We start from the raw sequence: 16468 nt of genomic DNA on the forward strand, positions 1-16468 counted from the left end.
ATATTGTTTTTATTTAGCCTAATTAAAGCACGCACAGACCCATTTGAGCATTAATTCTTCCTGAGCTCCATATGCAAATGGAACCGCAAGAGACCTTGATATGGTGTGCATTGGCAAGTACTGTCTGCCATGGACATTACAGTTGCAACTTCCTGGCACAATATTAAAACTGTGTGCTGGGTCTGAACTTGTATCTAGGGACTCTACTATCTGTGGGAAAGTGCTCTAACCACGACTCACGACTTGTCCTCACAGCTTTGCTACCACCAGCACCTCTTCTCTTACTTTCCAATCTTCACAGAAGTTCTCCTGCACACTTTGTGGAAGTAGCACTCCTGGAAGAAACGGTATGGTGGAGATATTGTTTGCCACAGCCTACAGGTTGTTTCCTGAATGAATCTTCCATTATGTAGCACACAGTTTTTATCTGGCAGGAAGTTTCAAATCAGTAGACACTCTGCTGCAGTGAAAGTTCATTCTGGACACGCTTCACAGTCGTTTCCAGCATATAGATATAGACTTCAGCTTATATGGAAGTTATATCCACATGTATCTCACATAGTATCTCTAACATCCTGGACAGTGAATATTGTAAATACTGATGGGAGTGGTGCTGTGCACCCATGTGTGCAGGTTCTTCATGACGGGCTACCTACCAGTCGGCTTCGAACTGGCGGCAGAGCTGACGTACCCCGAGCCCGAGGGCACCTCCGCCGGCATGCTCAATGCGTCGGTGCAGGTATTCGGCATCGCCTTCACACTCTTCTACGCGTGGCTGTTCGAGCTGGCGGGCGACATGTGGGCCAACGGTGCGCTCTGCATCACGCTGGTGGTTGGCACGGTCATCACCGCAGTCATTCGCGCCGACCTGCGCCGCCAGAGTGCACAACGGCAGCACCTGCAGCCAGTGCCGTTGCCTGCCTGATAGGTGCACCACAGTTGGCAGCCCTGCACCAGCAACCTGGGCTCTGCCTGCAGCACACAGGGGATTCTCTCACTTGGTAATGAAGTACTGTGCTCTACCCAGTGATATATAACTAGACTGGATGTCTAACTGCAGCTGTCTGAACATTCCAAACAAGTATACTCGTATGTGATTTCTTGCCGAACTACATTATGGAGGCCATGAAATATTACTAGAATGTAAGCAAAATACCTCCAATTCTGGTTTGTCGTGAGCCTATTACATTGAATGTTACAGATTTCTGCAGAAGAATGAAATTAATTGTTTAAAAACTAGAACAAAAGGGTGACAAGTCTTCTGTATCATTTAAAAACTTTGGGCTGATTAGAAAGTTTATATGATTTATTTCACTTACCCTTTGCTCATACTTCTCTTACCATACACACAAACACCATTAAATGCAACAGAAATTGAGGAATTAAGTATGATATTATCAAAACACTTAAGAATGTGTGATTCGTAAAATCAAGTGTACTGTACGATGAAAATATTGGTTGACCGAAGTTGAGATTTTGGTGAAACATACCACTACTGATCATAATAATTACAAATGGACTAATAAGGTACTCATTAAGTGCAAACTGATATTCAAATTGCAAGCCCACTTATTTCTCAATCCAAAACGTAATGCATTGTTATGTACTCGGTGTCTGAAGAGATATATTGCCTAACAACATTTTTGTTGCCACTCAGTCTCATAGACACAAGAATGTGTTACTCTCGATGGGACATTAAATATCAATTCTTACCAGTTTCCTGTGGTATACTCACAGTAAAAATACAAACAACATAAAATGTCTCTGTAACACTATTTTCTGCTACCATTTGCACAGGGTCAGTTTAAGGAAAAATGAGAAGCCACCGCTTGGCACACCAAGATGAGAGCAACATCCAACTGCAAGATCTATATTATAGTGTGTATCACAATTATTAGTACAACAAATCGCAGGTGAAACTGTATGAAGGAGAAGAGGAGGGGAGGGGAAGGGAGGGGGGCGGCACCATATAATAAGTCACTTGTAGTGACTATCTTACGTAATGCAATCCTCATCTGCTATCACTGCTTCAGGGTGCAAATTGGACGTATACAATTTAATCCAAATTAGTGTCATTATGAACAAATGTTGGCTGTGTTATGGGAAGGACGTAGAGCAGTTGCTTATCATACAGTGGCTGGCTGAACTATAACCACAATATATCAAGAAAACATTTGTAACTTGAACCAAAATACTCACGATAAAAACAGGAAGCAGTTTATCTTCAGATAATTCTGTAGTCTATTAAATATGCTGGAACTGTAAAGCTTCTATGCCCTAGTATAGTTAATGATGCTTTCCTCTTTCTCTATGTAGGACTGATGATTGTCATGACCCAAGAATGGTTCAAGAAATGTTATGCTGCCTTCTGGAGGAGGATGGAAAGATACAATTAGATATTGTGCCAAAAAGCTGTGACATCCACCCAGAATATTTGAGATTCGTTTTTATGTATGTAAATAGTGCACTTGTTACTTGTTGACACCATTAACTTATTATACTGTATGATGTTAATGTCATTGGCAGGTTGATGAAATACATTTGACTATGTTATCACAATTATCAACTCTTACTTTTGTCATAAGCAAGTGAAAATGTGGTGTGAAGATCAAAAGCTATTGTGTGTTATAATGTATCAGTGAAATGCACATAATCATGTGTCTGAGGTTTATATCATAATTCACTGCCCTGTTTCTCCTCACTCTTTTCTGTGTCATTTTCATTGCAGCAATAAGTTATTGTTAAGTTTACTGAAATAAGTGTTTGAAATAGGCCAAGACTGCCTCCATAGGTATTAGAATTGTTGCTTATTGAAAGATGGCTTAGAGTGTAATTTTCAGTGATTGTTCTTTTTATTTATGAAACAGTGTGGCGTCTTATGTTGTTAAATGAGTAATTCTTTGTATTAGTCAGCAGTGTTGTTTTTAATCCTTTGCAACTATTTTGCTAAATCCTTTACAGCTATTTTGCTACAGTGGTGTCTAATTGAAGGTCTGAGTCTAGTATGTGCAATATAACATGTTTCTACAGCAAAATATCCACTTCTGGCATGACACACAGAAAGTATTGTTTCAAGATTAATTTTGAATCACAGTATTAGTTGTAATTTGGCAGTTTTGTATTCCATACAGCTTATATCCTACAATACCAGTAGTACTGATTTGCAAATGAATCTGACTGTAAGAGAATCTCATTTGTGATGTTCTCCAAACATCAGAACAGATGATTCATGAAACATTAAATGTCTGCAGCCTTGTCTGTTAGATCTTTCAGGCTGTACATGGTTAATTACCAGTGACATGTTCATCTTGAGAAGAGATTCCTACAATAATTTTTCACAAGGCCTATTGGCTGTATTTTCCTTGAAGGGCTAATTAAAAGATAGAGTTCACATAAACACCACATAAATATTTTAACAGCTAGTCCTTTTTGTTTCCCAAATAATCTATTGGAATACTATACACATTTATCTGCCCTCTGAAATAAAATCATGAATCACATTAAAATAAAGTTGTATCATTGACCATCAAATAATATCCTTTTATAAGAATGTTCTCTTGCAAATACCAGCGTATTTGAGCTAAACAAAAATGGTGTAAAGGATCAAATGTTCAGATTTGGAAGCTATTAACTGAAACTGGGATTCACAGTTTGAATTTTATTTTTAATACAGCACACATGCTTTCAGGCACTAATAAGAGTGAGCATGAATTACTTACATTAAATACAAAGAATTGTTTCATTTTTTTTTTTTTTTTTTTTTTTTTTTTAGCTGTCGAACATTGATTTCACTAAAATCTTGTATTAAAAGAGCGCAAATATGAATAATTATTCCTGTAAGCTTGTCAGTTTCGATCAGTGTGTTCAGTATTGTACCCCTACAGCAATTACTGGCCCTTCCTTTTATACAGTGTATCCCAGTGCAAACTGAATTGTTTCCACAAGAATGATGTTGTATATAATGCATTATGTGGTTTATTAACGTATTTTATCATAAGTGTACACATGTCTTTGACAATAAGATGTGATTCTGGTATGGTCACTTGCTAGAAAGACTCAAGCTTATATTTATAGAATAGTAATGCCGTTGTGTCTTAACTAGAGTTGTGCACATATAAGAATATTGTGCGGCGTTAAACCATAAGAATTTGTTTGGACAATATAAAACTATTTTGTAGTACATTTTCACTATTTATTCTTTATATGTATCAGTCCTGGAAGTAAGCCTATATCATAACCAATGTTAACTAGTGATGAACAAGTAATATATTTTTATGGCTATTAAATTTGTTTTCAAATTACATTAGGCTTGACATTGTCAGTTTAAATGTGGTTTTTATCATCATGACACTACAAAGTACTATATTATTCTTTTTTCTCGGTAGTAGTTTTAAGATCATCCAGAAAGTGTACATCTCCAGAACTTTAAACAGAAGCAAAACATTTGTATGTGGAAAAATGTATTGGAAGATGATGGCAACTGTAGACATATCTCAACACATTCATCTAAAGAATTGTGACATTTTTGATATTGTGGGATCAATATTTGTATTTCTGTGTCATAGACTTCTGCTGACTGCAATTGGACCCAGGGTATGCCATACAAACTTTCCTGTCCCTATAGGAAACTGTTGACTGTTCCTAATCTTTTCAGCTACACGAAAAATACCGAAGTCTATTTGCGAGCAAGATGTGAACTACAGGATTGATGGAAAACCATATCCCAGCATAATGTCAGCAGAAAATTTGTCATGTGCTGAGTTGTCTTTAAGCATTACCATGTCCTACCAAGCAACATTCAGTGAGTGATACACGCCCCTTGACCTGCATCGTATGCTGCAGTCTCCACTGTTTTTACAGTTTTGGTATGCATTCATTGTTTTGGCTCAGGACAGAAAATTGATGAGCTGAACATTTCACATTGTGAATTGTCATTAAGAGGTGGCCACTTACTCAATTCATCAATGTGGGCATATTGAGAAGATTCTGAAAATACTTGCTTGGTAGCAAGGTGCCATGTGCTCATTCCTGACCTGAAATCTACAGCTTGCTCCTGACTTCCAGTCTGTATACTAGAAATATCTGATTAATTTTGGCCAGCACTATATTCTGTCAATTCCAAAACTCCAACAGAGACCTGCACATGCAGGTTTTTGATTTACCCTCCCCCTCATACAATATAAGACCTACCAGCATTTATCATAGTGAGAAACTTACTTTTTTCTGAAATCTAATTCAACTGACTTGTTCATTATTTATGGATAATGTATACACTGTTTTTTTTCCTTTTTCTTAGAAACACAAACTGTATGGCCTAAATCCCTTCAACATAATGCGCATTACATACAAAACCTTTTCAAATATACTATCTTACCATTTACTTCTTTGTCCAAATTTTTATCAAAAACTATTGAACTAATTTTACTGTCTGGTAGACGATTGCTATCTCTGCCACTGATTCATTTACAGAATGTATGTGCAACACAACGGGGACCATAACAACATTTCAGTCACCCTTGTTCTGACCAAAGATTACCATTTCTTCAATTGTTGGTTATGGAACACAAGCAAAGTATATTTGCTTCACACACTATCTACTATATGGAATATAATGGAGAAAATGCAGCTCCTAATAGACTACCTGTGAATTTTTTCACGGCTATAATGCATACCAATACTATCCAAGTATTATTTCTTTGTGTCTGAGACTTTGACTTGTAAATTGGCAGAAGTCACCAAATTTCAACAAAATAGTATATATGCTCTATCAAGCACCAACCATTGCTATTATACAATACTTCAGTACTGTTGCAACCATAATACCAAACTCTGTGTTCCAAAATTTGTATTTTTAAGAACTACTGTTTCACAAAGACATAGGTGGAGAGAGAGAGAGAGAGAGAGAGAGAGAGAGAGAGAGAGAGAGAGAGAGAGCGGGAGGGGGGGGGGGGGATACAGAAGTAGAAGTTGACAGTGGTAACAGCCAAATTCTATGCATTTTTATTCTGACCCCCTCATTTATACTCCATTTGTAAACTTTTTATTTCTACTCACAGATTGTATTCAGATTTGGTGTTATCAGTTACGCCCTTCTACCAACTTCAACATACTATTTATTTTCCAACATTATGAGTTTGTACTGTTGCAATGTACTGTCAGCATTTCCCCACATTTTTCCAAGCACAATGGGAGTCATGTTTTCCTCTAATGTTGCAATTTATTCCCTTTGACTCTTTCAATAGTTTCAGTAAATGTTATGAGTTCTTTTCAATGTTTTTTAAGCTGCTTCAATATAAAACTATGAAGAAGATAACTACGTTACTCCATTGGGATAGCAGTCAAATGTAACTATTTTTTCATCAACACAGTATTCTTTCTGCAGAAAATGTTTCTAGAATGAGAGTTTTTAGATGGCACTAACTACTTTTCTTTTTTTTCAAAAAAATGTTCTTTGCATACAAAATGCATTATTAGGAGTAGGATTGTGCTTGGTTTTCTCCACATTTTTCTTGTCATGAAATGTATGATTATGTACATAACCTTGTACAGATTCATACCCATAGCTTATTTAATCCATATTGTTGACCCCCCTATGGAAAGGAAATGGGAATGATTAGAAATTAGTGAAAAAATTTTTAAAACTTCTTTGACTGTTGGTGAACTGGTGTGTTGGTATCCTGTGATATGTTGACAATATAAATACATTACCATTATTTTGTGAAATTTTTGAAAAATGGGTGTAGAATATGTAATGTAATTATTGTATGTACTGTGTTTGATTAGAATACAGTGCTGTAAAAGAGTGACTATGCAAAGCCTAGATAAGGTATACATAAGACAAGGCTAGTGCCTTAGAAATTGTTTGATGGCTAAGAACATCTGGGACATAAAAATTGAAAGGTAATGTGAGGATAATAAAGAATTCCACTGAAATCTACAAAATCTTAAAAAAGTTTGTGACAAAACCTCTGACCAGGCTATTTGCCTGACTGCTTGGAGAGTCCACTCTTTTTCTGGATCAGCTCTAGGAGGGAAGGGTCACCCGTCACTCAGGCCACCTTTTACTCTCGAGAAAGACTCCAGTATTTGATAGCAGGGTGAATGGACAGGGGGGTCATCCTAGAGGAAATGGAATGAGGAAAGGTCCTCATCCCTATCCAGGATTGAGCCTAGTACTCTACCCTTTAGATAACAACAGCCACATACAAAATCATATGCCAACAACATATTCTAGGTACTTATAGCAAATTTAAGAAATTAACACTATGAAAAAATAAATTTAAAAAATACAATAACCATGGCGTACCCCCTTGTTAAATAATTAATGCAGAATTTCACAGTCTCCTTTGGATCACCATAAATCTGAAAGAGCTAACACACACACACACACACACACACACACACACACACACACACACACACACACACACACACACAGCATAAAATATTAAAAAATCAATGTAATATCTCATTAGAAACGTGTGAAAATAATAAATGAAACAATCATTTCAGATTCACTCAGTTGAAAAGTAAGTGTCTACTGGAACGAGAATGAAAAGGGGGTAAAAAAATTTATGTTAGATTTAACACATAAAAAAAATTAGATGATGTATCTACATAAAAAATCTTACATGTGTTATTTTAATTTATGAAACACTTTAAACCTGAAGTTTAAGGAAATGAGAATGTCTATTTTCTCTTCGTCATCACTAACCTTTGATTTGGCACTATGTAAGTCTTACAGATTTTAAAACTGTATCATTTGTTGACACCCAATTCTTGTAAATAAATATGGTAATTATACCGTAATTTATTGGAAAATATCTGTAAGGTGGATTATGCTTAACAAAGACAATAAAAGCATCCTAGATGAAAAATACTGATAGTTAAGTAGTAAGATATAGTAATGTGCCAGTATATGTTTGGACAAAGTATCACTTGTTAGCTGAATCCTTTTGGGTCCCATCACAATTATCATAGTCTAATAGAATATAGAAATAAACGTAATAATGTAATATAATAGCGTTTTCCAGACAATATTCAACACTTTACCCTTCTGTACATTAGAAATGTGTACCTATCATTTTCTCTGAAAATGCGTAATACTTTTAAGTACTTGCACAGGTAAACAGAAATTAAAATTGTAGACCTTCGCATTCAAAACAGTTTCCAGAGGCTTAGTTGCTTCTTGACATGAACAGCAGTTCCAAAACCCAAATGTCAAGTGCTTATATTGCTAAACACATCCATAGCTTAGAAACAAACTGTTAACACATTAATCTTCATCCTAAACACAGTACTGATATTATTTTTTGTGATGCGACCTTTGTTGTTTAGCTGTAGTATCAATATGACAGTACTAGATTTTAGTTTTTAAAACAAGGCACCATTTAACTAAATTCATATTCTTCCTTACAGTTTTGTCTTGTTGATGATGGTGTATTCTAATTATCTGTTTATTATTTTATACTGAATGTTAAATAGCTGAATACATTTAGTGGTTTTCGTGTGCTACCCCTATATAGTGTTGCTATATTGTTATTTGAGGAAATTCTGACTCTGCTCCTGTATTCAAATAATGCAAATATGAGGGAAATTACTTTCTATTCTTTCATTCACAGCATGGAGCTCTTAGGCCATAGTTTCACTGTACCTCAAAACTCTGAGAAACTGGAAGAGAAATCTGAAATAGGTTTATGAATCCTTAAAAACAAATAATTAGGAATGAGAGGTTGTGCTGTGCTGTGCCCCCCCCCCCCCCCCCCCCCCCCCCCCTCTCTCTCTCTCTCTCTCTCTCTCTCTTTGCAATTATTTTTCCAGTATATTCTTTCTTTTAGTTTGAAGCAACTATCTGTACTTGTTGATATGTAATAACTGAATACACATTTTTATAATACCTACATGTGACAAACCTAGACTAGATGCTGTTTGCACGTTTTCTTGAAAAGTATATGTTAAAAAAGTTAAGGTTTTGTGAGACATAAGCCGTATGAAAGTGTATGTGAGGTGCCACTGCACATTGTTTATCTAATCAAATTACTCTCTTTTTCTTCTTTCTCTTTCTACAAATTGGCTTAAGAATTCATTTAAACAATCACTGCCATGCCAGTGATCATGTAATATTAAATTCATAAAGATATTTTTTTTTTACTTTTCATTTGGCAGTACTTAACTTTGCCTTTTTTACTCAGAAAGAGGAGCTGTTGAAGGTGATGATTAACATAGTGAACTATTTCTTCGCTCTACTAATTTCAAAAATAACATATTATGAAATATGCAACTATTCACTCTTTTCTGATAATAGAGTCCATTTCCATTCCAGAGGCCTCAGATATTTAGAACCTCTATAATCCTCCCTAGTAACATTATATGTGTAATATTTTCTAATGTGTTAATTGCATAAATTGTGTTTATTTACAAGAGCATCACTAATTAAGTGATGCTTTTACACATCATTACATTCTCATTCCACAGAGATATGGGTGCTTCTTTTTTTGGCCTCCACAGTATCTTCATCTGGGAGAGACATGTCACTTAGAAGAAAGTGAGTTGGTTTCCAAATTATAGACAGTTGATATTTCAGGCATATTCTTGTGCCTGAGAATAATGTCAGGTGCATTTTGTTGTTAATAAAGGTCATGAACTCTGTCTTACTAATTTAGATTCATTATTATTTGTACATACATATTAAGGTAATGTGCACAAGTCCATCTTCTGGCACAATATTGTCTAGGTCGTATGTGGTTGATTGACTCATGATTAAATTTCTTGAAGCATGAAGAAACCAATGCAGGTTTCACAGACTGGAAATTTTGTTGACCTGTATCCCTCACATCTGAAAGTTTTCTTATAGCATAGGCACTTACTGACAGTGTGGGACTTTTGAGTAACATGACAGTCTTTAGAAGTCTGGAAGTGCCTCCCTAGGTAAAATGAACCCAAGTATCCATACACATGATGTCTCTTTGTATGGCTTATGCAGATGAGTTCCCTTGTTCCCTAATCAATTTCACACAATTTCAAATGTCACAGTAACACTTTCAATGGGCTTTAGTGTTACTTATCTTGTTTTGTGAACAAAAAGAGGCCACATATTTTCTCCCATTACCATGTCAGTATCCCTCTCCCTTTGCCCCCTTCCAGTATCCACACTCACACACGTCCTCACACCACCCATTTCACCTGCCATGTGACTTTCTCTCTCTCTCTCCCCTTCCCTCCCTCCCTCCCTCCCTGCCTACCTCTCCCCCCCTCTCTCTCTCTCCCATTAGCTTAGGGAACAGTGCACCAATATTAGAGCAAATAAGATGACAGTGTACCTATGTATCTGATACTTGTATTACAAATGCTGCAGTGTTTCTGTGTATAGTCAATGTACAATTTTAATGTTTGTCTCAAATTTTATTCTAATCATTTCTCAGGACAAGGTCACAAATCATGAAATATTACTTTTTTTCTGTTCTACAAGGAACAGTCAAATGAAAACAGAACACCCACCGCAACAGCACCATGCAAAGGTTCCAATCAAAGTAATCACCATACATGTTAAGACATTTATCTCACTGGAATACGAGATGATCATTTCCTGTTTTGTAGAGCATAGTTAGCCACTGACAGATCCTCAGCCACACCCAGTCTTGCACTTCCTCATCTGACTGAAACCAACACTCATGCATGTCTTTCTTCAGATTGCCACAGACATGAAAATCACACAGTGAAAATTCCAGGCTGCATGGAGAATGTTGCAGTGTTTCCCAACCAAATTAGCCAATTGGCAGTGTGGGGGCAGTTATTATCATGCAACAGGACGATTCCATCCGATAGCTTGAGGGACTGATGGCCCTGTGGTTTTTACTCCCCAAACCAACCAACCATCTTACAGCATTGCTCACCATTTTATCTTTATGGCATGTCACAGTTTCTGCAAAGTATCTTCACACCACTGCACACTGATTGCAGTTCCATGCTCAAGGAACTTGACAAGCAGAGGGGCCCCAATAGTTGAAGAAGAAAGTCATTATGATTTTACCAGAAGTTGGGTGAACAGCTTTGGATTTCTTCGGCAAGGGAGAGGTGGGATGTTTCCACTGTTGGCTTTGCCATCTGCCATTGTGCTATTGGAATGCTGTTGGAGGGGAGCATCCTGTTGTATTATGATGCACACTGCCAGTAAGATGAAGACTACCCATCAGAAATTTGTTCGGGAAACAATGAAACATCCTCTGTACAGGCTGGCTCTTTCACTGTGTGATTTTAAATCTGAAGAAAATCATGTGTGGAAGTCAGTTTCAGTCAGATGAGGAATGTAAAAGGGGGTGCAGTAGTGGATCTGTCAGGAACCAACCACATTCTACAAAACAGGAACTGATCATCTCATCTCCCAATGGGATAAGTGTCTAAATGCATGTGGTAATTTTGAATGGAACCATTCCATGCTCCCATTGTGGCAGATGTTCGTTTTTCATTTCAGTGCCTCTTACATTTGAAACAGACCACATAGGCCACAACTTTACCATTTTTTTCTGCCACACAGACTCAGTTACATCCAATGCAACTAGACATGAATTAATTACAATTTATACTTGTGTGTTGTACCAAAACATAGTTCTGACACCTTGTAAGTCTAATAAAAACTTGGTGCCTGAGTCACTGGCGATGTTACAAATTTGCTACCAGGAGAATGACAATAATAAAACAGTAACTCGTGTAATAAAAAGCTGTGTTGACTCCCTTCATTTGTAAACTACTATAAGGAACTGAAACAACTGTACAAATATTTTCTTGCAAGCTAGAAATACTCTTTAGCTATCTTAATAGTTAGAGTATCATTCTATTTTATGAACTCCCTTAAGTGTGACAGTAGTGCCAAAGTATCATGGAAAGGCAGGGTAACACATAAGCATTCACTATTGTGACAATAATATTAAGAATTTATTCCTGCTAATGTGCAGCTGTTTGGAAGTCTTTCAATATTACATTAAATGTTGTTACTTTCAACAGTATTATGATAATCAATGTAAAAGTACAAATAATAATAAAAATACAATTGCTGCAACTTTGTTTCATTATTTTAGTAGTAGCAAGATTAGCAGTAGTAGAAGTAATAATGTTTTACTCATCCATAGAACACTTTCACAAGGATATTGAAGATGTCTTGTGCTACAGTACAAAAACAACAAAAATAATTTGATTCATGTATACATGCATTTTGGCCCTACATACTTCATTTGGAAAAGATGGGACAAATAATCAAGAAGAGTTTCATATCTGTTATATGCTTTGAGCCTAGAAATAAGTAGTGATAAATATTAGTTTTTCTCATTGAATTTCACCTTGAAGAAGAATACACATGCCAACAATATGGAATTCCAAATAAGATATCATACTGTATCATAGTAACTTTAAATTCCTTTTTCATACAATTCTCTATTATACTGCATAATTCGCCAAGATCATTTCTCATAGTGAAGAATTATTTATTATTGGGCACTGTGATAAATGAGAAAATGAGTATCTGAAATATATCTTAATATAGTTTTTAAAGAAAAAATGAAGAGGAGTGGACATCTCTGAAAGGGCAGTCAAAGAAGTTGAATAGAGGAGTATTTGTACAAGGAATGTAACTGGGAAGAAAACTTGGGTAACAAAAGAGATACCATACTTCAGTTGATCAATGACAGAAAGAAAAGTACATAAATGTTCAAGAAAGAACAGGAATACAATCATATAAGTCACTTAGGCATGAAATGTAGGGAAGTCAAGCCAAAATTGCAGCAGAAAAAAATGCAATGGAATCCAAAAAGAAACGATTGGGACTGATTCAGCAAATAGAAACGCCAAAATAACATTTGTGGGAATTAAAAGGAAGGATATGAACATGAAGAGTGAAAGAGCAATTCTGCTGTAAAACAAGGGTAGAGAGTGGGCAGACAAAAAGAGTACCTTGCATAGCTCTGCAAGGATTGTCTGATAGCTTTGAAAGACTTGTGTTCAAATAAGGCAGGAGGCATGGATAACATTCCTTCAGAATTTCTAAAATCACTGGAAGAATTGACAACCAAATGAGTACTTATACTAGTGTTAATCTGTAGAATCTATGAGTCTGGAGACAAACCAACAGACTCACAGAAAAACCTAATCCACACACTCCTTAAGGTAGGTAGGTTACATGAGTGTGATAACTAAAGAACAATCAGTGTAACACCTCCTGCATTCAAGTTACTAGCAAGGATAATATACAAAGAAACGAAAAGAAAACAGAGGATCTATAATAATGTACAGAAAGTTCTGATTGAGAATAATGAATTATTTAGGAATAAAGGAGACTAGTCACCAAAAGGCAGAAGTGTTGCATCATCAGCAGATACACAAACAAAATGTACAGAGTTTTGCTTTGCTAGCTTTCAGAAAGAAATTCCTTTCTTAGCTGTAGGAGAAATGTGCTCGTGCTCTCTCTCTCTCTCTCTCTCTCTCTCTCTCTCTCTCTCTCTCTCTCTCTCTCTCTTACACACACACACACACACACACACACACACTATTGTATGGGGGTGGGGGGAAAGTGAGTTACCTTAGAATTAGGCCAGGGAGGTTATGGGTGTGAAGGATGTTTGGTGGTGGTCATTCATTTTGGTTGACTGCTTCTTTGACACCAACCCCTCCAATCAAAGCCAGTCCAATCTTAACATCGAACTCTGCCTGACCCAATTTGTACCACCATCCAGCCATGACCCTCCAACACTGCTACCTAACTGTCCCCTGGTTACTTTCCAGGAATTTCTAACTTTCAAACTGGCATCACCATTCTTCCCTTGGTCCCTCCCTAAAAAGAACTGGATGAGGGCCTTCACTGTGTGACATTTTCACCTACAAGCTCTGCTGGACTGACCCCATCCCAGAAGTCCAGCATAACTTCCAACCCTTGCTGAAATCCTTAGGCCTTTCCCAGAACTTCTCCCCTGAATCCATCTCCCTCCTCACCCCAACAAATAGCCTGCACACCAACCTTCTACACACTTCCCAAAATCTGTGAACCTAACAATTCTAGACACTCCATTGTTGCTGGTTACAGTGCACACACTGAAAGAATCTCAGTCCTTGTTGACCAAAATGTGCTACCAATTGTCCAAAACATGGCCTCCCACATTAAAGATACCAACCACTTCATGCACTGGCTCTCAGCCATCCCCACACCATTTCCTCCCTGGTGTTTACTCATCACTGCAGTTGCAACCTCTTTATACACCAACATCCCCATGACCCAGCCTTGTCACAATTGAACACTACCTCTCCCAATACCCTGCAGATTCCAAACCTACAATTTCATTCCTAGTACACATAAGTGACTACATTCTTACCCTAACTACTTCACCTTTGAAGGGAATGTATACAAACAAATTTATGGCACAGCTATGGGTACCTGCATGGCACCCTCCTATGTCAACCTCTTCATGGTCCACCTAAAGGAAACATTGCTAGTTTCCAAAGCCCCAAACTCCTGGTCTGGTACAGGTTTATTGACAATGCCTTTATAATTTGAAGCCAAGACCAGGACACATATCCTCATTCCTCCACAATCTCCTTATCTCCAATTCACTTCACCTAGTCTTGCTCTACCCTTTATGTCACCTTCTTAGATGTTGATCTCCTCCTCTCAGATAGCTCCATCCCCACCTCAGTCCACATCATATCCACCAATCACCAACAGTACCCACACTCTGCACACTCTGACAGCTACCCCCCCCCCCCCCCCCCCCCCCCCTCACCATACCAAATCACTACGATACAGCCTGGTCATCTGTGGTAGAGGCATCCGCAACGATGAGGACTCCCTCGCCCAGTATGCTGAAGGCCTAAAAAAGGCCATCACAGACAGGTAATACCCCCCTCCCTCCTCCTCCCCCTACCTAATACACAAACGGATTTCCCATGCCATATCCCCACACACATCTGATGCTCACATCCATCCCAAGAACCAACCACAAAGAAGCACCCCCCTTGTCACCCAATACCACCCAGCACTGGAACGACTGAACCATGTCCTTCAGCAGGGCTTTGATTATCTATTGTCATGCCCTGAAATGAGGTTCATCCTAAATGTAAATGTAAATAATGTAAAATTAAGCAATATGTTGAATAGCAAGAGGGAAAAATAAGAATGGGAGACCAAGAACAATGTGTTCAGATTAAAAATGGTGTAAGACAAAGATGCAGTCTTTCACTCCTTCTGTTCAATCATACACTGAAGAAGAAATGATGAAATCAAAAGTAAGATTCAGGAGTGAGATAAAAATTCAGGACGAAAGGATATCAATGATAAGATTTGCTGATGCCATTCCTAGATTCTCTGAAAATGACGACGCATTGTTAAAGGACTTGTTCAGTTGAATCAACATCCTAATGAGCACACACTATGGTCTGAGAGTAAACCAAAGAAAAATAAAAGTAAAGAAGATGAACGATAAAATGACATTAGTGGTCAAGTTAACATAAAAGCTGGGGGCGACAAAGTGATGGAATTCTTTTACTTTGGAATCAAAATTGCATACAATAGATGAAGCAAGGAGGCTATAAGAAGAAGACTATCATGTTCTAAGAGGGCATTCGTTGCACAAATGGGTCCATTAGTAGGAAGACATTTCTGACAATATGTTTGAAGCACGGCATTATATGAAGTGAATCATGTATTGTGAGAAAGCTTAGGATGAGCCAATCAAAATACAGGCAGTCACCCATCATGTTGAGAGAATCACTACAAGCAGTGTGTTTCAACTTGGGCAGAAACATGGGACAATATTGCTCATGAGGAATAACACACACTCGGCCCAAGAACAGCCAGCATTGAATTAGCCTACCACTACATGTCTGTAAAACAATTAATGTGATCAATACAGACCATGGAACCTGTGCAGAAGGCGTCCATATATGGGGAAAAGCTTCATCTTCTCAATGGGGCTGTAGCACTGAACATCAGACAAACAAAAACACCATAAGAAGCTGTAGCAGATGAGCTTACTCTGGAAATCTAGGATATTCCTTTGAAGTGACAGAGGCAGCCCCTGAATGGACTTAAAAATTTATACACTAATTTGTAGATTCAGTTGTTTAATTCTATTTACTTTGTAAAATTATGCAATTCATGAATGTTTGACACAATAGAGTTTGTATTGCCATATATGGCACTAAATAAAATAAATGTGGGAAAACCAGAAACGGAATTGAAACATTTGTGGTGTGGTGCTACAGAAGGACGATGAAAATTAGGTGGAGTGATGAGATAAGAAAAGATCAGGTTCTCTACTGAATCCTCAAGGAAAGGTAAATAAGGAAAACATTGACAAGAAGAAGGGGCAGAATGACAGGACATGCGTTAAACCACGAAGGAATAATGTCCATGGTGGGATCTGTAGAGGGTAGAAACTGTAGAGGAAGGTGAGATTGGAATATATTCAACAAACAGTTGAGTGCAAGT

General features: G+C 37.4%; 1 protein-coding gene across 2 annotated transcripts in view; it reads left to right on the plus strand.

Annotated features, from left to right (window-relative positions):
- Positions 1-12055, plus strand: part of LOC126281398 (feline leukemia virus subgroup C receptor-related protein 2) — a 636393-nt gene extending 624338 nt beyond the window's left edge. Inside the window, exons 7-8 of one of the 2 annotated variants that reach the window (XR_007551260.1) lie at positions 634-1001; positions 2317-12055. Coding sequence is in view for 1 of the 2 variants with exons in the window: in XM_049980331.1 (XP_049836288.1) it covers positions 634-925 (292 nt within the window). In the remaining variant the exon portion in view is untranslated. Of the gene's footprint in view, positions 1-633 lie in introns of both variants that reach the window. The other variant, XM_049980331.1, reaches the window with a different exon arrangement.
- Positions 12056-16468: the final 4413 nt, after the last annotated feature.

This window comes from Schistocerca gregaria, chromosome 7 (assembly GCF_023897955.1).
Source record: "Schistocerca gregaria isolate iqSchGreg1 chromosome 7, iqSchGreg1.2, whole genome shotgun sequence".
NCBI classification, from domain to species: domain Eukaryota; kingdom Metazoa; phylum Arthropoda; class Insecta; order Orthoptera; family Acrididae; genus Schistocerca; species Schistocerca gregaria.